General features: G+C 44.7%; 1 protein-coding gene across 1 annotated transcript in view; it reads right to left on the bottom strand.

The window, feature by feature from the left end:
- Window positions 1-23,271, bottom strand: part of celsr3 (cadherin, EGF LAG seven-pass G-type receptor 3) — a 55,252-nt gene that overhangs the window by 15,253 nt on the left and 16,728 nt on the right. The window contains exons 5-18 of the mRNA XM_029724408.1: window positions 20,353-20,575; window positions 19,696-19,811; window positions 19,495-19,583; window positions 18,928-19,085; window positions 18,003-18,166; window positions 17,496-17,621; window positions 17,200-17,369; window positions 16,839-17,024; window positions 16,087-16,197; window positions 15,376-15,544; window positions 4,474-4,615; window positions 1,922-2,042; window positions 876-1,059; window positions 180-281 (exon numbers count right to left, since the gene is read on the bottom strand). Coding sequence (XP_029580268.1) covers window positions 180-281; window positions 876-1,059; window positions 1,922-2,042; window positions 4,474-4,615; window positions 15,376-15,544; window positions 16,087-16,197; window positions 16,839-17,024; window positions 17,200-17,369; window positions 17,496-17,621; window positions 18,003-18,166; window positions 18,928-19,085; window positions 19,495-19,583; window positions 19,696-19,811; window positions 20,353-20,575 — 2,061 coding nt within the window. The remainder of the gene's footprint in view (window positions 1-179; window positions 282-875; window positions 1,060-1,921; window positions 2,043-4,473; window positions 4,616-15,375; window positions 15,545-16,086; window positions 16,198-16,838; window positions 17,025-17,199; window positions 17,370-17,495; window positions 17,622-18,002; window positions 18,167-18,927; window positions 19,086-19,494; window positions 19,584-19,695; window positions 19,812-20,352; window positions 20,576-23,271) is intronic.

Genomic DNA, 23,271 nt, shown 5'->3' with positions numbered 1-23,271 from the left:
CCTATAGTCAGTATAGATCATGAGTCTTCTAATGGGAGATGTTATCCTCTTTCCTTCTTTGGAAGATTCAGGAAATATACAGTATACTGAACAAAAATAGAAATGCAACAATGTCAAAGATTTTACTGAGTAACAGTTCATATAACTACAGAGAAAGTGTAGAGTGTTGAGGGACTGACCCACGGATCCTTTAGGACAGGGCACGGCAGCTGGCAGGTTGAACTTGGTTCTGGGCCACCAGATACCCAGGGTGATGGTCTTAGGACAGCCGTCATAGATGACTAACAGACAGAGAGAGAAACAGGGGCAAAAAGACTGTTAGTATGCTCAATATTACAGTAAAAACTGTGTATGAAGGCAATGACAATCTCATACTAGTTTGAGAGGAGAGAGGTTTGACAAGAGAGAGATGTCTTTGAGAGAGAAAGAGTCTTACAGCAGGGAAAATAAGGGAATCAGAGAAACGAGAGGCACAGAGAAGATGAGAGAGAAGACGTGGGAGGAAGAGAGAAAGAGAAGGGAGGGGAGAGAAGACATGCGAGGAAGAGAGAAAGAGAAGGGAGGGGAGAGAAGACATGCGAGGAAGAGAGAAAGAGAAGGGAGGGGAGAGAAGACGTGCGAGGAAGAGAGAAAGAGAAGGGAGGGGAGAGAAGACATGCGAGGAAGAGAGAAAGAGAAGGGAGGGGAGAGATGACATGCGAGGAAGAGAGAAAGAGAAGGGAGGGGAGAGAAGACATGCGAGGAAGAGAGAAAGAGAAGGGAGGGGAGAGAAGACATGCGAGGAAGAGAGAAAGAGAAGGGAGGGGAGAGAAGACGTGGGAGGAAGAGAGAAAGAGAAGATCACAGGTAGGAGGAGAGGAATCCCTCGGTCTCACCTTCGCAGCCCTTCTGTGTGACTTCAGCGAAGGGGTTGTCGCACATGTTGCACTGTCGACCAATCACACCAGCCCGACACTGGCACTGGCCACTCTCTGGGTCACATGACCGGGAGAAGGAGCCCACAGGGTGGCAGTCACACGGCAGGCAGGAGTCACTGCCCCGCAGGCGGTAGTGGAACTCCTGACACACACGGATATATACGCAGAGATAGGTACACAGAGAGACAGACACACACATACAGAGATATAGACAAACAGGAAACAGATATACACCCAAACACATGTAGACATAACATTCAGACCAAAGACAACCTCATCCAAATACACAAAGAACAGACATAGCAAAGTCACATACATATACACGCAAACATTCACATATACAGGCATATACATGTACATAGACGCACACAGACAGATACACAAATGCGCACACATCAACATGAAAAAGAGAGAGGGGAAGATGAAAGCAGACAGATGTACAGAAAAGAGAAGGATTTAGAGAGAAAAAGAGATACGTAAGGAGACATGGACAGACAAACACAAAAAAATATTGTCAGGTGGCCGTTTAGAAACACCAGTATGTTAAATCTCATCTTAGAACAATTCAACATTTAAATTACAATACTCAATATAATACTATACTGTGAGAAAACGGAGCTTCTGTACTGTCCTTGAAACAGGATTTAAGATGGGGTCACAGTTTGGAGGGTGGTATGAGGGATAAGGGGGGTCCGTTGGCATTAAGAGTGTTAAGGGTAATGGGGATGCTCAGATTACAAGGTGAAGCTGCTGATAATGCCTCATAAGGCAACGCCTGTTTGATAGCAGTGTCAGGTTAGGATCAGTATCAAGGATTAGGGTCACAAACAGGGATTAGAAGACAGTAGGTAAGGGTGGTATACGAGGATTATATGTCTGCTGAGGTATGTAAGAGCATGGATCAGTGCCTGGGATTGCGATATGAGTTGATTAACGGTATGAGTATTTACTGCTGATATGTGTGATTGTGCGAGCGCTTGTGTGTGTCGTGGCGGGCAGGTCACCTTGCAATGGCAGTGGCCACTGGTCTTGTTGCAGTCGGGGTCCAATCCTTTACTGGTGTTACAGTGGCAGGGCCCACATGTTGGAGAGCCCCACCAACCTCGTGGACACTGGTGGTCAATCCTACACAGGCCCCCCCCCCCCCACACACACACACACACACACACACACACACACACACACACACAGTGAAACACACGCACGCACACACACACACCCACAGTGAAACACGCACGCACACACACACACCCACAGTGAAACACACACACACACACACACACTCGCCCCCCCCACACACACACACACACACAGTGAAACACACGCACACACACGTTAAAAGTGGTAGTTCTCCCAATTTCAGTCTCTGTCTGCTATATAGGCCACAGTGCCTAGATCAAAGGGAAATTAGGAAGTGACAAATCTGTGAGACCTAAAGCTGGGAGGGAATTTCACATTGGGGTGGGGTGACACCTGGTTCACATATACACTGTGTTTTATCATCACAGAGAAACTTAAGTCTGCTCTTATCCTCTCCTGGGGATTAGGACATATCTGCTGAGAAACAAGGACAACAAAATCCACTTTGACAGATAGACAGAGCAGAGCACTCCCCAGTCTCAGGCACTGCTATGGTGTACTGTTACTAACATTAGAAACACACACAGACATTTGGGACTCAGTCATATAGCTGGGGTTCAGTCATCCAAAGTTGATCTATAGTTATAGTGTTTACTGACCTGTCTCCATAGTCACAGATGGACAGTATGTTAATAATGTTAATGTATTTAAAGTTGATCTACAGTTGATGTAAAGTTGACACTGACCTGTGCTGACAGTATTGCCCATAGTGGTTGATCTATGGTTGATCTACAGTTGATGTAAAGTTGATAGACTGACCTGTGCTGACAGTATTGCCCATAGTGGTTGATCTATGGTTGATCTAAAGTTGATGTAAAGTTGATAGACTGACCTGTGCTGACAGTACTGGCCATAGTGGTTGATCTATGGTTGATCTACAGTTGATGTAAAGTTGATAGACTGACCTGTGCTGACAGTACTGGCCATAGTGGTTGATCTAAAGTTGATGTAAAGTTGATAGACTGACCTGTGCTGACAGTACTGGCCATAGTGGTTGATCTATGGTTGATCTACAGTTGATGTAAAGTTGATAGACTGACCTGTGCTGACAGTACTGGCCATAGTGGTTGATCTATGGTTGATCTACAGTTGATGTAAAGTTGATAGACTGACCTGTGCTGACAGTACTGGCCATAGTGGTTGATCTATGGTTTATCTACAGTTGATGTAAAGTTGATAGACTGACCTGTGCTGACAGTACTGGCCATAGTGGTTGATCTAAAGTTGATGTAAAGTTGATAGACTGACCTGTGCTGACAGTACTGGCCATAGTGGTTGATCTATGGTTGATCTACAGTTGATGTAAAGTTGATAGACTGACCTGTGCTGACAGTACTGGCCATAGTGGTTGATCTATGGTTGATCTACAGTTGATGTAAAGTTGATAGACTGACCTGTGCTGACAGTACTGGCCATAGTGGTTGATCTATGGTTGATCTACAGTTGATGTAAAGTTGATAGACTGACCTGTGCTGACAGTACTGGCCATAGTGGTTGATCTATGGTTGATCTACAGTTGATGTAAAGTTGATAGACTGACCTGTGCTGACAGTACTGGCCATAGTGGTTGATCTATGGTTGATCTACAGTTGATGTAAAGTTGATAGACTGACCTGTGCTGACAGTACTGGCCATAGTGGTTGATCTATGGTTGATCTACAGTTGATGTAAAGTTGATAGACTGACCTGTGCTGACAGTATTGCCCATAGTGGTTGATCTATGGTTGATCTACAGTTGATGTAAAGTTGATAGACTGACCTGTGCTGACAGTACTGGCCATAGTGGTTGATCTATGGTTGATCTACAGTTGATGTAAAGTTGATAGACTGACCTGTGCTGACAGTACTGGCCATAGTGGTTGATCTATGGTTGATCTACAGTTGATGTAAAGTTGATAGACTGACCTGTGCTGACAGTACTGGCCATAGTGGTTGATCTATGGTTGATCTACAGTTGATGTAAAGTTGATAGACTGACCTGTGCTGACAGTACTGGCCATAGTGGTTGATCTATGGTTGATCTACAGTTGATGTAAAGTTGATAGACTGACCTGTGCTGACAGTACTGGCCATAGTGGTTGATCTATGGTTGATCTACAGTTGATGTAAAGTTGATAGACTGACCTGTGCTGACAGTACTGGCCATAGTGGTTGATCTATGGTTGATCTACAGTTGATGTAAAGTTGATAGACTGACCTGTGCTGACAGTACTGGCCATAGTGGTTGATCTATGGTTGATCTACAGTTGATGTAAAGTTGATAGACTGACCTGTGCTGACAGTACTGGCCATAGTGGTTGATCTATGGTTGATCTACAGTTGATGTAAAGTTGATAGACTGACCTGTGCTGACAGTACTGGCCATAGTGGTTGATCTATGGTTGATCTACAGTTGATGTAAAGTTGATAAACTGACCTGTGCTGACAGTACTGGCCATAGTGGTTGTCTCCACAGTCACAGATGTATCCGTGTGATGAGCTGGGCTTTCTGTGGCACTTGGCATCATTCTCACACGGGTTCAGCTGGCACGCTTCTATGCAGCCCTTACCATAGAAACCTACAAAACACACACACAGTCATTACCATAGAAACCTACAAAACACACACACAGTCATTACCATAGAAACCTACAAAACACACACACAGTCATTACCATAGAAACCTACAAAACACACACACAGTCATTACCATAGAAACCTACAAAACACACACACAGTCATTACCATAGAAACCTACAAAACACACACACAGTCATTACCATAGAAACCTACAAAACACACACACAGTCATTACCATAGAAACCTACAAAACACACACACAGTCATTACCATAGAAACCTACAAAACACACACACAGTCATTACCATAGAAACCTACAAAACACACACACAGCCCTTACCATAGAAACCTACAAAACACACACACAGTCATTACCATAGAAACCTACAAAACACACACACAGTCATTACCATAGAAACCTACAAAACACACACACAGTCATTACCATAGAAACCTACAAAACACACACACACACAGTCATTACCATAGAAACCTACAAAACACACACACAGTCATTACCATAGAAACCTACAAAACACACACACAGTCATTACCATAGAAACCTACAAAACACACACACAGTCATTACCATAGAAACCTACTAAACACACACACAGCCCTTACCATAGAAACCTACAAAACACACACACAGTCATTACCATAGAAACCTACAAAACACACACACAGTCATTACCATAGAAACCTACAAAACACACACACAGTCATTACCATAGAAACCTACAAAACACACACACAGTCATTACCATAGAAACCTACAAAACACACACACAGTCATTACCATAGAAACCTACAAAACACACACACAGTCATTACCATAGAAACCTACAAAACACACACACATTCATTACCATAGAAACCTACAAAACACACACACAGTCATTACCATAGAAACCTACAAAACACACACACAGTCATTACCATAGAAACCTACAAAACACACACACAGTCATTACAATAGAAACCTACAAAACACACACACAGGCATTACCATGGGAACCTACAAAACACACACACAGTCATTACCATGGGAACCTACAACACATGTACACAGGCATTACTATGGGAACCTACAACACATGTACACAGGCATTACCATGGGAACCTACAACATGTGTACACAGGCATTACCATGGGAACCTACAACACATGTACACAGTCATTACCATGGGAACCTACAACACATGTACACAGGCATTACCATAGAAACCTACAAAACACACACACAGGCATTACCATGGGAACCTACAACACATGTACACAGGCATTACCATAGAAACCTACAAAACACACACACAGGCATTACCATGGGAACCTACAACACATGTACACAGGCATTACCGTGGGAACCTACAACACATGTACACAGGCATTACCATGGGAATCTACAACACGTGTACACAGGCATTACCATGGGAACCTACAACACATGTACACAGGCATTACCATGGGAACCTACAACACGTGTACACAGGCATTACCATAGAAACCTACAAAACACACACACAGTCATTACCATAGAAACCTACAAAACACACACACAGTCATTACCATAGAAACCTACAAAACACACACACAGTCATTACCATAGAAACCTACAAAACACACACACAGTCATTACCATAGAAACCTACAAAACACACACACAGTCATTACCATAGAAACCTACAAAACACACACACAGTCATTACCATAGAAACCTACAAAACACACACACAGTCATTACCATAGAAACCTACAAAACACACACACAGGCATTACCATGGGAACCTACAACACATGTACACAGGCATTACCATAGAAACCTACAAAACACACACACAGGCATTACCATGGGAACCTACAACACATGTACACAGGCATTACCGTGGGAACCTACAACACATGTACACAGGCATTACCATGGGAATCTACAACACGTGTACACAGGCATTACCATGGGAACCTACAACACATGTACACAGGCATTACCATGGGAACCTACAACACGTGTACACAGGCATTACCATAGAAACCTACAAAACACACACACAGTCATTACCATAGAAACCTACAAAACACACACACAGTCATTACCATAGAAACCTACAAAACACACACACAGTCATTACCATAGAAACCTACAAAACACACACACAGTCATTACCATAGAAACCTACAAAACACACACACAGTCATTACCATAGAAACCTACAAAACACACACACAGTCATTACCATAGAAACCTACAAAACACACACACAGTCATTACCATAGAAACCTACAAAACACACACACAGTCATTACCATAGAAACCTACAACACATGTACACAGGCATTACCATGGGAACCTACAACACATGTACACAGGCATTACCATGGGAACCTACAACACATGTACACAGTCATTACCATGGGAACCTACAACACATGTACACAGGCATTACCATAGAAACCTACAAAACACACACACAGGCATTACCATGGGAACCTACAACACATGTACACAGGCATTACCATAGAAACCTACAAAACACACACACAGGCATTACCATGGGAACCTACAACACATGTACACAGGCATTACCGTGGGAACCTACAACACATGTACACAGGCATTACCATGGGAACCTACAACACGTGTACACAGGCATTACCATGGGAACCTACAACACATGTACACAGTCATTACCATGGGAACCTACAACACATGTACACAGGCATTACCATAGAAACCTACAAAACACACACACAGGCATTACCATGGGAACCTACAACACATGTACACAGGCATTACCATGGGAACCTACAACACATGTACACAGGCATTACCATGGGAACCTACAACACATGTACACAGGCATTACCATGGGAACCTACAACACATGTACACAGGCATTACCATGGGAACCTACAAGACATGTACACAGGCATTACCATGGGAACCTACAACACGTGTACACAGGCATTACCATGGGAACCTACAACACGTGTACACAGGCATTACCATGGGAACCTACAACACGTGTACACAGGCATTACCATGGGAACCTACAACACGTGTACACAGGCATTACCATGGGAACCTACAACACATGTACACAGTCATTAACATGGGAACCTACAACACATGTACACAGGCATTACCATAGAAACCTACAAAACACGCACACAGTCATTACCATGGGAACCTACAACACATGTACACAGGCATTACCATGGGAACCTACAACACATGTACACAGGCATTACCATGGGAACCTACAACACATGTATACAGGCATTACCATGGGAACCTACAACACATGCACACAGGCATTACCATGGGAACCTACAACACGTGTACACAGGCATTACCATGGGAACCTACAACACATGTACACAGGCATTACCATGGGAACCTACAACACATGCACACAGGCATTACCATGGGAACTTACAACACGTGTACACAGGCATTACCATGGGAACCTACAACACATGCACACAGGCATTACCATGGGAACCTACAACACATGTACACAGGCATTACCATGGGAACCTACAACACATGTACACAGGCATTACCATGGGAACTTACAACACGTGTACACAGGCATTACCATGGGAACCTACAACACATGCACACAGGCATTACCATGGGAACCTACAACACGTGCACAATTGAATATAAAAAGGGAGTGGCTCCTAATCCGTGACCGGATCTTTTATTTCTGAGGCTTCATATTTGTGAGTGAGCAAATTCTCACAGTATCTCCACAGAATTTGGGACTTAGATACATAGCTAGTTAAATAAGAGTTAAAAGGCAAAAAGATGATATTCGCAATGTCACTAAGCAAAAAAAACTACAAAAACAGCAATAGCCACTACAATGTCAAAACATAGGTTCAGTACCATTTGCTTGATATTATGGACCCACGACTATGGTGTATCAACATTAGCATGCTAGCGACGCTATAAAATATTTTTATAACTAACCCTCACTGTTCTATACTAAAAAATATAAATGCATGTTTCATGAGCTGAACTAAAAGATCCCAGAAATGTTCCATACTCACAAAAAGCTTATTTCTCTCAAATGTTGTGCACAAATTTGTTTACATCCCTGTTAGTGAGCATTTCTCCTTTGCCAAGATAATCCATCCAGCTGTAAGGTGTGGCATATCAATAAGCTGATTAAACAGCATGATCACCTTGTGCTGGGGACAATAAAATGCCACTCTAAAATGTGCATTTTTGTCACACAACACAATGCCACAGAGGTCTCAAGTTTTGAGGCAGTGTGCAATTGGCATGCTGACTGCAGGAATGTCCACCAGAGCTGTTGCCAGAGAATTGAATGTTCATTTCTCTACCATAAGAATTTGGCAGTAAGTCCAACTGGCCTCACAACCGCAGACCCCGTGTGACCACACCAGCCCAGGACCTCCACATCTGGCTTCTTCACCTGCAGGATTGTCTGAGACCAGTCACCCTGATGAAACTGTGGGTTTGCACATCCAAAGAATTTATGCACAAACTGTCAGAAACCATCTCAGGGATGTGCTTGTCGTCCTCACCAGAGTCTTGACCTGACTGCATTTCGGAATCGTAGCCGACTTCAGTGGGCAAATGCTCACCTTCGATAGCCACTGGCACACCGGAGAAGTGTGCTCTTCACGGATTAATCCTGGTCTCAACTGTAACAGGCAGATGTCAAACAGTGTGTATGGCGTCGTGTGGGCAAGCGGTTTGCTGATATCAACGTTGTGAACAGAGTGCTCCATGGTGGAGGTGGGGTTATGGTATGGGCAGGCATAAGCTACAGACAACGAACACAACTGAATTGTATCGATGGCAATTTGAATGCATAGAGATACCGTGACGAGGTCCTGAGGCCCAATGTCGTGCCATTCATCCGCCGCCATCACCTAATGTTTCAGCATGATAATGCATGGCCCCATGTCGCAACGATCTGTACACAATTCCTGGAAGCTGAAAATGTCCCAGTTCTTCTATGGCCTGTACACTCACCAGACATGTTACCCTTTGAGCATGTTTGTGATGCTCTGGATCGACGTGTACAACAGCGTGTTCCAGTTCCCGCCAATATCCAGCAACTTCACACAGCCATTGAAGAGGAGTGGGACAACATTCCACAGTCAACAGCCTGATCAATTATATTCGAAGGAGATGTGTCACGCTGCATGAGGCAAATGGTGGACACATACTGACTGCTTTTCTTATCCACGCCCCTACCCTTTTTTTTAAGGTACAGTATCTGTGACTAACAGATGCATATCTGTATTTCCAGTCATGTCAAATCGATAGATTAAGGCCTAATGAATGTATTTCAATTGAATGATTTCCTTATATGAAATGTAAAAAAATGAAATGGTTGCGTTAATATATTTTTTATAAATGTTTTAGCTTGCTAGCTAGCCAGAATTAGCTACCTAGCTAGCAAGCTCTAGTCTAGTCCAATGGAAACCGATGCAACCCTGCTGGCTACATGGCTAGCTAGATGACCAGTGGGGACAGTGAAGTTCATATGATATTCAAGCATCTAATAAGTGCCATTGTGCAGAAAAAACTGTTTGATGAGCTAGCTAAGTTAGCTAGCAAGGTATACCTGTTATCAAAGAGGATGCTAGTTAGCTTTGCATGCATGGCAGGACCAGTGTTGTCAAAGAAAGTAGAGACCGCCTCTGGTGCTGTCAATATTACAACCAGGACAGACTGTTCTATGGGACGCAAAAGCGCCGACACATACACAGATGCAGCTCTCATGCATTGCAAGGATATTTTATTAGCTGTAGTTAATCATAGTCAATACACATAAATTCACATAGCTATGAGTGAGCATGTTGTAAACTGTAAAGTTTCTAGCTAGATGCGTCATCGCCAGTATCTTGCTATTGCATAAAAAAGTGCATACGACAAAATATATCTCACTACGTTGCCTATTTAGTCAACAACTTCTCTGACATTTGGCTCGTAGTTCTTGAACAGGAAAGACGTGGAGACCATGTTTAGTGACCTACCAGATCACAACAAACAGAACAGCGAGGGGGAGATAAACATGATGGTTAGGGAGAAATCAACCATATCACCACTAGGTATCATCGTATCACCACAGATCAAATTGATTTCAACAGTACTTGATATAGAGTCCACTAGCTTGCTGCACTGGTGTAAAATGTCTATTGCATATGATTTGTGTATAAACATACTTGGGACATTTTGGAAAACACTTATGGATCTCTTAGGCACACATGCATCTATGTATTTTCTCTGTAAACTGATTATAAAACGGACTCACATTTCTGGGGTGAGGTGGGTTTAACTAAATGAGAAATGGCAATCCAGGAGAAATGTAAATACTGCATCATTTGTTGTATCAACTGCCTTCTTACAGTAAGATCAAACCAATTTTATTTGTCACATGGGCTGAATACAACAAGTGTAGACCTTACAGAGAAATGCTTACTTACAAGCCCTTCACCAACAATGCAGTTTTAAGAAAAATAAGTAAAAAATAACATAATTAAAGAGCAGCAGTAAAATAACAGTAGCGAGGCTATCTACAGTGGGTACCGGTACAGAGTCAATGTGTGGGGGCACAGGTTAGTTGAGGTAATTGAGGTAATATGTACACGTAGTTAGAGTTAAAATGTCTATTCATAGATAATAAACAGAGAGTAGCAGCAACATAAAAGAAATGGGGGGACAAACAGTCTGGGTAGCCACTTGATTAGCTGTTCAGGAGTCTTATGGTTTGGGGGTAGAAGCTGTTAAGAAGCCTTTTGGACCTAGACTTGGCGCTCCGGTACCGCTTGCCGTGCCGTAGCAGAGAAAACAGTCTATGACTAGGGTGGCTGGAGTCTTTGACAATTTGTAGGGCCTTCCTCTGACACCGCCTGGTATAGAGGTCCTGGATGGCAGGAAGCTTGGCCCCAGTGATGTACTGGGCCATACGCACTACCCTTGTGCCTTGCGGTCAGAGGCCGAACCAGTCAGGATGCTCTTGATGGTGGAGCTGTAGAACTTTGAGGATCTGAGGAGGCATGTCAAATCTTTTTAGTCTTCTTACAGGGAATAGCCTTTGTCGTGCCCTCTTCTTGGTGTGTTTGGACCATGATAGTTTGTTGGTGATGTGGACACCAAGGAACTTAAAGCTCTCAACCTGCTCCACTACAGCCCCATCGATGAGATTGGGGGCGTGCTCAGTCCTCCTTTTCCTGTAGTCCACAATCATCTCCTTGGTCTTGATCACGCTGAGGGAGAGGTTGTTATCCTGGCACCACACGGCCAGGTCTCTGACCTCCTCCCTATAGGCTGTCTCATCGTCGTCGGCAAACTTAATAACGGTGTTGGAGTCGTGCCTGCCCATGCAGTCATGAGTGAACAGGGAGTACAGGAGGAGATTGAGCACGCACCCCTGACGGGCCCCCGTGTTGAAGATCAGCGTGGCGGATGTGTTGTTACCTATCCTTACCACCTGGTGGCGGCCCGTCAGGCAGTCCAGGATTCAGTTGCAGAGGGAGGTGTTTAGTCCCAGGGTCCTTAGTTTAGTGATGAGCTTTGAGGGCACTATGGTGTTGAAAGCTGGGCTGTAGTCAATGAACAGCATTCTCACATAGGTGTTCCTTATGTCCAGGTGGGAAAGGGCAGTGTGGAGTGGAATTTCCCAACCGTGAAGCATGGGGGTGGCAGCATCATGTTGTGGGGGTGCTTTGCTGCAGGTGGAACTGGTGCACTTCACAAAATAGATGGCATCATGAGGAAAGGAAAACTATGTGGATATATTGAAGCAACATCTCAAGACATCAGTCAGGAAGTTAAAGCTTGGTCGCAAATGGGCTTTCCAAATGGACAATGACCCCAAGCATACTTCCAGTTGTGGCAAAGTTGTGGCAAAATGGCTTAAGGATAACAAAGTCAAGCTATTGGAGTGGCCATCAGAAAACCCTGACCTCAATCCTATAGAAAATTTGTCAGCAGAATTGAAAAAGCGTGTGCGAGCAAGGAGGCCTACAAACCTGACTCAGTTACACCAACTCTGTCAGGAAGAATGGGCCAAAATTCACCCAACTTATTGTGGGAAGCTTGTGGAAGGCTACTTGAAACGTTTGACGTTTCGGCAATGCTACCAAATACTAATTGAGTGTATGTAAACTTCTGACCCACTGGGAATGTGATGAAAGAAATAAAAGCTGAAATAAATCACTCTCTCTACTATTATTCTGACATTTCACATTCTTAAAATAAAGTGGTGATCCTAACTGACCGAAGAGAGTACATTTTTACTAGGATTAAATGTCAGCAATTGTGAAAAACTGAGTTTAAATGTATTTGGCTAAGGTGTATGTAAACTCCCAACTTCAACTGTATGTGCATTAATACATACTACACACAAAAAACGCTTTTAGCATAGAGCTGTTCACACAAGATACATCGGCCGCTATTCAATCCTATCGCAGGTTCTAGGAATTGCGGCTTTTAAAGGCAATGTGTTTGTAGAGATCCAATTCATGGTAAATGCTGCAAATGTTGGCTCAATTGGAAATGGCCTTTTATTAAAAACCTAAGTGCCTATAACATAGCACTCAGTCACTATAAAAACCTATACAAAACAGCAAAACACCACAGAGCCCTACTGTCCACACACATACAATATTTATGCATCAAAGAAATCCATATAAAACTAGTGCTCTTTTCACAAACACCGTTTTCATCAGAAAAAACAAAGTTTCCTGTTGAGTTCTTCTCACATCGTTTTCTTTAGCGGACCGAGTTTAGAATAAGCTCCCTATAGAACCAGGTGAGTGCTGTGAACCTCTTTCTGTGAACAGCTCTTACAAAAGTCCCTCACAAAGGATCCCGCACCTATTAAATGTGTTCTTGCATTCACAATATAAGGATATGTCACTACAGATTCCTACACATAATAGCCCTCACCATGGAAACTGACAAAGACAGAGATGTTGGCCTTGACTGCATACAAATGCACACAATGACACCATCATTGCCGTGGCAAGCTGCATGTTCGGGAAATTAACATACACTGCATATACAAATGTATGTGGACACCCCTTCAAATTAGTGGATTCGGCTATTTCAGCCACACCTGTTAAATGGCAGGTGTGTAAAATCGAGCACACAATCATAACATCTCAATAGACAAACATTGGTAGTAGAATGGCCTTACTGAAGAGCTCAGTGACTTTCAACGTGGCACCGTCATAGGATGCCACCTTTACAACAAGTCAATTCGTCTAATTTCTGCCCTGCTAGAACTGCCCTGGTCAACTGTAGGTGCTGTTATCGTGAAGTGGAAACGTCTTGGAGCAACAACGGCTCAACCGCAAAGTGGTAGGCCACACAAGCTCACAGAACGGGACCGCCGAGTGCTGAAGCGCGTAGCCTTTAAAAATTGTCTGTCTAACACTCACTACTGAGTTCCAATCTGTTTCTGGAAGGAATGTCAGCACAAGAACTGTTCATCACGAAATGGGTTTCCATGTCTGAGCAGCCGCACACAAGCCTAAGATCACCATGAGCAATGCCAAGCGTCGGTTGGAGTGGTGTAAAGCTCGCCGCTATTGGACTCTGGAGCAGTGGAAACACTTTCTCTGGAGTGATGAATCACACTTCACCATCTGGCAGTGACGGATGAATCTGGGTTTGGCGGATGCCAGGAGAACACTACCTGCCCGAATGCCAACTGTAAAGTTTGGTGGAGGAGGAATAATGGTCTGGGGCTGTTTTTCATGGTTCGGGCTAGGCCCCTTAATTCCAGTGGAGGGAAATGTTAATGCTACAGCATACAATTACATTCTAGACAATTCTTTGCTTCCAACTTTGTGGCAACAGTTTGGTGAAGGCCCTTTCCTGTTTCAGCATGACAATGCCCCCGTGCATAAAGCGAGGTCCATACAGAAATGGTTTGTTGATATCGGTGTGGAAGAACTTGACTGGCCTGCATAGAGCCCTGACCTCAACCCCATCGATCACTTTTGGAAGGAATTGGAACGCCGACTGCGAGCTCTAGGTCGATTCAACTGCAATCTATCAAAACTAACCCTATTTCATTTTCATTGCACCTAATTATCCTGTGCATGCTAAAAAGCAAACAGGCGAACACAAACAAACACAGCCCCACACTGACAGCAGATGTCCTTATGTCAGTGCCCTGTCGTGCGGTGCCCTATGTGTACGTACAGTATGTGTGCCTGTATAGTATATAGTGTGTGAACAGCGCTGTAACTCTCTCGTGCGTGAAAAAGCCCTTAAGCTAATTCAGCACTGGCGTACTCACAGCCAAAGATGAGAGGGAATTATTCAGAGCACTTCCGAGTGGCGTTATGAAACTTTGATTTGTCTCCTCCTGACGCTCATTGGCCAGCTCCATATGTACTGTAATGCTCATTGTGCTGATGAAAGCCAACACCGTGGTAATGAAGCACTTCTACACTATGCTAATAGGGAGAGGTGTTTGTTGTAGATGGTGCTAAAGGGATGCCAGCCTCTGTATTTCCTCTCCTCCCCCTGCAGCGCTCACCGCTTCCTCTCTCCTTCTTTTTTCACTCTTTCTCCATCACACCTCTCAAACTTTCTTTCTCTATATAATCACCTCACCTGATAGTTTTGTATAATTTGCCAACAGAGAAATAAACATAGGTCTTTTTGCAAATGCTAAATGCCTGCACATATACACACACACGCATTTGCTGACTCACAAACACACAAATACATATTCTCTCTCTTGCAGTATCTTACCTGGTTCGCACAGACAGGTGTGGCGTTCCCAATCGTCACAGCAGCGGCTGTGGGGCAGGCAGGGGGAAGAGACACAGGGGTTGCCAACGCTACAGCCCGTCTCCACTTTGACAGCCCTGGAGGGGCGGGGCAGGGGCGTGGCATCTGGTCGCACCCCCAAACGAACCCCCTAAAACAGACGAAATAGGTGTCAAATACAGTCTCATAAGAACATAGACCAATATACCATACATAGACCAATATACCATACATAGACCAATATACCATACATAGACCAATATACCAAACATACATAGACCAATATACCATACATAGACCAATATACCATACATAGACCAATATACCATACATAGACCAATATACCATACATAGACCAATATACCAAACATACATAGACCAATATACCATACATAGACCAATATACCAAACATAGACCAATATACCATACATAGACCAATATACCATACATAGACCAATATACCATACATAGACCAATATACCAAACATACATAGACCAATATACCATACATAGACCAATATACCATACATAGACCAATATACCAAACATACATAGACCAATATACCAAACATACATAGACCAATATACCAAACATGCATAGCATACATGCTAACACACAAAGTCTATAAGAGTCCCAGAAAGAATTATGGGCATCGGTTAAGATACAGTTGCCATTGTGATCGGAGCCTTACCTGGATGCAGCCCCGTATCCCGTTCTGCACCTCCCCCAAGCCCAGGACTCCGCCCACATGGAGGTGTTTCACTTTCAGCCCATGGATCTCATTCCCCACTATCACTGTGCCCTGAGAGAGAGAGGGAAGAAACAGAGAGAGACAAGATAGAGTACACTGAAAAATGGATCATTTTAGTCAGTTAACAGACGCTGTTATTCAGAATGACTTCAGTGCATTCAAATAGATGGAGTTAGAGAAAGAGAGGGGGGAAGAGTGAATATGTGAAAGAACAGAACAGAATAGATAGAAAGGGTTAGACAGGTTTAGGGAGAGAAAGAGTGAGAGACACAAACATATTTCAACGAAAGCAAGTGAACAAGAAGGATACAGGAGAGACCATGAAAGAGCAAGACCGTGTGTGGTGCTACATGGCTGGAGTGAATCTTTACAAACCCAGGTTTTAACAGCAGCAGTGGGCAGACATTACACTGGCTTTAGGATTGGATATTGGGATTAACAACCTACAGGATTAAAGGGCCAATGAGAGGTTAGGATTTGCATTGAGACGTCTGCACTGCTGAGTCATATGGGGGTTTAGTGGGTCACTGGTCATTCTGGTCACGACCTTAATGTGTCTCTCCGGGTAAAAGTCACCTTTAGGTACAGATCTAGGATCAGTTTACCCCTTCCCAATCATAGCCCAATCAATTAAGGGAAGAAAGGTGAATCTGACTTTAAATCAGTGTGTAGGGACAATTTGTGACTCTCACCTGGAAGAGGCCAAAGTCGAGGCGGACGGTAGCCACGTAGCGCGTCTCCCTCCCGCTACGGACGTCTCGGAGCTCCAGCTGCAGGTCGTGCCAGCGCCCGTCGCTCACCTGCACCTGGTCCAGGCGCAGACGCACCGGCAGCGTCGACCCCTTGGTCACCGAGAACACCAGCTGACCACTCACCAGCTGCAACAGAGACACGTGTAAATAATCCACACAAATATGGTTTGGAATCCCCCTGCAGGTTGCTATTACTCCAACATAAATGGACCCATTTCCAAAGACAGACGGACATATAGACACAGATAAACTAGTGCAGGTTAGGTAGCACAGGTAAGTGTTGATGTATGTGTGTACAGACCTGGAAGACCAGGCTGGTGTACTGTCCAGCCTGTGCCTGCAGCAGGGTGCCCTCCCTGGCCCGCGTCCTGAACACCAGCCCCAGGTACCAAGGTGTGGAGATGGTCACGTCATTCTTCAGGTCCCACCAGAGGGCACTGTTTCCCAGGAAACGATGTGGGTGGGGCATCACTGTAGGGGGGGCAGGGAGAAGAGGTATGGTCAGTGAGGTTAGTATTAGGTGCGCGTATACGTCCGTTTATAAAGGACTGAGAAAAGCCTATGTTTACTGGACAGGTATGTCAGTGCTTATCTTACCATGGCTGCAGTCCTTCCCTCCAAACCCTAGGGGGCAGTCACATGAGAAGGTCTCCCAGCTGACACGACACGTTCCTCCGTTCTGACACGGGTCGGAGTTACAGAAGGGCAGCTTGGCACTACATCCTATCAGAACCAGGGAAAATCATTACATCTGTGTTAACAAACTCAATCAACTTAGCGGTTAGTGGTTTCTATTGACAACACAAACACAGACAGGTATGCTAAAGACGCTTTGTGTCAAGTCTACAAAACTTAGTGCACTGTGTTCACAAAATATTATACTTTTGGGAACAGAAAACTGTATTGAGATTGAATTTTTCATCGATGAGAAAATGAGTAGAACGTCAGCCCAGTTTCATCTCGCTCCATCTTCTTCATCTGCTGGCCACTGTACTTCCTCTCATCACCATATTTGGTGGTGAGTGAGTGGAAGTTCCAACTGGGTTTCTACCCCCTGTAAAGTATCTGAGTTTCCACTTGTATCTGTGAGTATGGTATACAGACCAGGTAGGGTTCCATTGTTAGCGATGTATCCCGCCAGGTCCAAAGGTCTGTTGTCGATGTGGAGGTCTTTCATACAGCCAATAAACTCCCGGGTGTGAAACGGGAAATGATCTGGCATGTTGGGCACTCCGCCCAAAAACAAGGGACCGGTGAGATCCAGAGATCTGAGAAGGGGGAGAGAGAGGGAGAGAGGGAAAGAGAGAGAAGGGCGAGGGATAGAGAGAGAAGGTAGAGGGATAGAGGGAGAAGGCAGAGGGATAGAGGGAGAAGGCAGAGGGATAGAGAGAGAAGGCAGAGGGATAGAGGGAGAAGGCAGAGGGATAGAGAGAGAAGGCAGAGGGATAGAGGGAGAAGGCAGAGGGATAGAGGGAGAAGGCAGAGGGATAGAGAGAAGGCAGAGGGATAGAGGGAGAAGGCAGAGGGATAGAGGGAGAAGGCAGAGGGATAGAGAGAGAAGGTAGAGGGATAGAGAGAGAAGGCAGAGGGATAGAGAGAAGGCAGAGGGATAGAGAGAAGGCAGAGGGATAGAGGGAGAAGGCAGAGGGATAGAGGGAGAAGGCAGAGGGATAGAGAGAGAAGGTAGAGGGATAGAGAGAGAAGGCAGAGGGATAGAGAGAAGGCAGAGGGATATAGAGAGAGAAGGTAAAGGGATAGAGAGAAAAGGCAGAGGGATAGAGAGAGAAGGCAGAGGGATAGAGAGAGAAGGAGGATGGAAGAGAGGAGCACAACACTATTAGATGTTGTCCTTTGACCTTTCCTCAGCGCTTACAGAGCACAGCAGCAGCGGTGAGTGACTTGTCAAGTCCAGACAGCATTGTCAGGCTTAAGTGGCAATGCTGAGGGTTTAACCCTGACACTGACATGCACGTGACGTGCACGTGTGTGTGTCTCTATGGGTGTGTGTGTGTGAGATGGAGAGACTTACTTCTTGGAGCTGGTCTGCTTGCCCTGAGCAGCACAGCTGTAGTTGCCAAGCTGCGTTCCGAAGCGTAGTGACACTGCTGTGTCACAGTCGTCCACACTGACCACCGCCACCTTCTCATCAGATGGACCCTGGGCCTCCCCACTCACACTGCGCTTGGGCTGGGGCAGACACAGGGACAGTCAAATTTAACAGACACACACACGCACACAAACAAACAGTACATACACACAGTACACACAGAGAATACACCAAAACACCTTGCTGTACTCTTGCTGCTTGTGCTGCTACAAAGACAGAGAGTAAAATGCAGTACACACACAGTGGGCTATCAGAGAGAGGGAAAAATATGTGACATAGAAAGAAACACAGACACTGAAAATGGGCTAAGAGGGCAGGGGAACTCACAGCCACACTCACAGAGTGAAAGACAAACCTGTACACACAGCCATACCGTACTTACACTGTGCGAGGGCTGAGAAAAATGTAGAAGGGAGAAATTCTAACAAATGCATGGTATGTGCAGATATTAAGGGTTACACACACACACACACACACACAGGGACTCACCTTGTTGTAGTAGTGGATGTGGACAGTGTGCCAGTTTCCATCGGCCACGCCCCCAGGTAGAAAGGGGCTCACCTGAGTGGACAATTCACCTGGGGACAGACAGGTCAGAGGTCACACCTAAAACCAGGGTTTCCCCCTACCATTGTATAGGCGGGGCACACCCACAAAGCCATACGCATACAGATAGAGATAGACACATACCTGTGGAGTACTTGAGCACCACCTGTCCCTCGAGGATCTCCAGAGCCAGGAAGTCATGTTTCTCATTGAAGCGTCCGTTGTAGAAGAGAAGGCCACTGTTCTCCAGAGTGGCAAAACTGTAACACAACCCACAACCATGTTAGGGAGCTATGAGTAACCCCACCATCACACACACGGTACATAGTACAGCATAAGCTGTAGGGTTCACCGCAAATCTCTAATGCAAGTGTACATGAGTATATAGAACATTGTGGTATATAATAAATAAAAGATCTATGCCTGCTGAGAGAGGCTGGGACGGATCACCTCGTGTCTTAAAGCTAATGTACCTCTGAGTCATGGGATTTAGTTAGACCTGAGATCACATTTGTGACCACTTCACCCTAGCAACCACGTCTGACCAATCAGAACACACCAAGGGGCCACACCAGGTCCCAAGTTGGGCCTCTAGGAGTGGGGGAGGGGACAAAGAGAACAGGATAGAGGGTAAAATATAAAAATATAAATGACATGACACATGAAAGAAAGAGCAAGAAATTGAGAAAGGGTCTAAAAAGAAAGATTGAAAGAGAGAGTGAGAGAGAGAGAGAGAGAGAGAGAGAGAGTGAGAGAGAGAGAAAGAGAGAGAGTGAGAGAGAAAAGAAAGTCAGTACTCACGTGAGAGAGATGGAGAGGTGGAATCTCTGGCGGAGGCCTCGGAACATGATAAAGGATTTAGGGGGGAAGGAGCGTGCGGTGACAGCGCAGTAGGGCCGCTCGTACCCTCCTGCGGGGCACTCGCAGCGGAACCCCCCTCCAGACAGCTCCCTGCACGTCCCCCCATTCCTACACACCCCCGGGACACAGCGACCCTGACGCCTGTCCCACTCACACCGATCGCCTGGGAAGGAGAGGGGATGCAGCGTGTTAGTGTACACATACAGTACAAGTCCAACGTTTGGACACACCTACTCATTCAAGGGTTTCTCTTAATTCTTTTATGATTTTCTACATTGTAGAATAATAGTGAAGACATCAAAACTATGAAATAACACATATGGAATCATGTAGTAACAAAAAAGTGTTAAATCAATCAAAATATATTTTATATTTGAGATTCTTCAAAGTAGCCACCCTTTGCCTTGATGACAGCTTTGTATACTCTTGGAATTCTTTCAATCAGCTTCATGAGGTAGTCACCTGGAATGCATTTCAATTAACAGGTGTGCCTTGAAATTAATTTGTGGAATTTCTTTCCTTCTTAATGCGTTTGAGCCAATCAGTTGTGTTGTGACAAGGTAGGGTTGGTACAGGAAAGGAAAAACCATCAAGTGCTATGATGAAACTGTCTCTCATGAGGACCGCCACAGGAAAGGAAGACCCAGAGTTACCTCTGCTGCAGAGGATAAGTTCATTAGAGTTACCAGCCTCAGAAATTGCAGCCCAAATAAATGCTTCACAGAGTTCAAGTAACAGACACATTTCAACATCAACTATTCAGAGGTGACTGTGTGAATCAGGCCTTCATGATCGAATTGCTGCAAAGAAACCACTACTAAAGTACACCAATAATAAGAATAGACTTACTTGGGCCAATAAACACGAGCAATGAACATTAGACCGGTGGAAATCTGTCATTTGGTCTGATGAGTCCACATTTGAGATTTTTGGTTCCAACCACCGTGTCTTTGTGAGACGCAGAGTAGGTGAACGGATGATATCCGCATGTGTGGTTCCCACCGTGAAGCATGGAGGAGGTGTGATAGTGTGGGGGTGCTTTGCTGGTGACACTGTCTGTGATTTATTTCGAATTCAAGGCACACTTAACCAGCATGGCTACCATAGCACTCTGCAGCGATACACTATCCCATCTGGTTTGCGCTTAGTGGGACAACCATTTGTTTTTCAACAGGACAATGACCCAACACACCTCCAGGCTGTTTAAGGGCTATTTGACCAAGAAGGAGTGTGAAGGAGTGCTGCATCAGATGACCTGGCCTCCACAATCCCACGACCTCAACCCAATTGAGATGGTTTGGGATGAGTTGGAATGCAGAGTGAAGGGAAAGTAGCTAACAAGGTTTAAACATATGTGGGAACTCCTTCAAGATTGTTGGAAAAGTATTCCAGGTGAAGCTGGTTGAGAGAATGCCAAGAGTGTACAAAGCTACTTTGAAGAATCTTAAATATAAAATATGTTTTGATTTGTTTAACACTTTTTTGGTTACTACATGATTCCATATGTGTTAATTTATAGTTTTGATGGCTTCACTGTTATTCTACAATGTAAACATTTTCTAAATAAAGAATAACCCTTGAATGAGTAGGTGTGTCCAAACTTTTGACGGGTACTGTACGCACGAACATACTGTACATACATAACTAGTAGGCTAACAACAGATGCAAACATGCACCAAAAAAAGTACAGGATACGTACAAATATTGACAACTCACATGAATGGAATAATGTAATCACGTAAAGCCCTATTTATAATGCCATTTTTTTTTATTCATTACATAAAAAAAGAAACACTCTACAAAACTCCCACTGTATATACAAAGGTATGTGGACACCCTTCAAATTAGTGGAGGAGGCTATTTCAGCCACACCCATTGCTGACAGGTGTATAAAATTGAGCACACCCATGCAATCTCCATAGACAAACATTGGCAGTAGAATGGACTTACTGAACAGCTCAGTGACTTTTAATGTGGCACGGTCATAGGATGCCACCTTCCCAACTAGTCAGTTAATCAAATGTCTGCCCTACTAGAGCTGCCCCGGTCAACTGTAAGTGCTGTTATTGGGAAGTGGAAATGTCTTGGAACAACAACGGCTCAGCCGCGAAGTGGTAGGCCACACATGCTCACAAAACGGGACCGCCAAGTTCTGAAGCGCGTTGCGCGTAAAACTCCTGTCCTCGGTTGCAACACTCACTACCGAGTTCCAAACTGCCTCTGGAAGCAACGTCAGGACAAGAACTGTTCGCTGGGAGCTTCATGAAATGGGTTTCCATGGCCGAGCAGCCGCACACAAGCCTAAGATCACCATATGCAATGCCAAGCGTCAGCTGGACTGGTGTAAAGCTCGCCGCCATTGGACTCTGGAGCAGTGGAAAAGCATTCTCTGGAGTGATGAATCACTCTTCACCATCCGGCAGTTCAACGGCCAAATCTGGTTTTGGCGGATGCCAAGAGAACGCTACATGCTCGAATGCATAGTGCCAACTGTAAAGTTTGGTGGAGGAGGAATAATGGTCTGGGGCTGTTTTTCATAGTTCAGGCTAGGCCCCGTAGTTCCAGTGAAGGGAAATCTTAACTCTACAGTATACAATGACATTCTAGACGAGTCTGTGCTTTCAACTTTGTGACAACAGTTTGGGCATTGTCTTGGAGCAACAACGGCTCAGCCGCAAAGTGGTAGGCCACACAAGCTCACAGAACGGGACCGCCGAGTGCTGAAGCGCGTAGCCTTTAAAAATTGTCTGTCCAACACTCACTACTGAGTTCCAATCTGTTTCTGGAAGCAATGTCAGCACAAGAACTGTTCGTTGGGAGCTTCATGAAATGGGTTTTCATGTCCGAGCAGCTGCACAC

This window comes from Salmo trutta, chromosome 30, assembly GCF_901001165.1.
Source record: "Salmo trutta chromosome 30, fSalTru1.1, whole genome shotgun sequence".
Classification (NCBI taxonomy): domain Eukaryota; kingdom Metazoa; phylum Chordata; class Actinopteri; order Salmoniformes; family Salmonidae; genus Salmo; species Salmo trutta.
The sequence above is the reverse complement of the archived record's forward strand: the minus strand, read 5'-3'. Positions and strand labels throughout refer to the sequence as shown.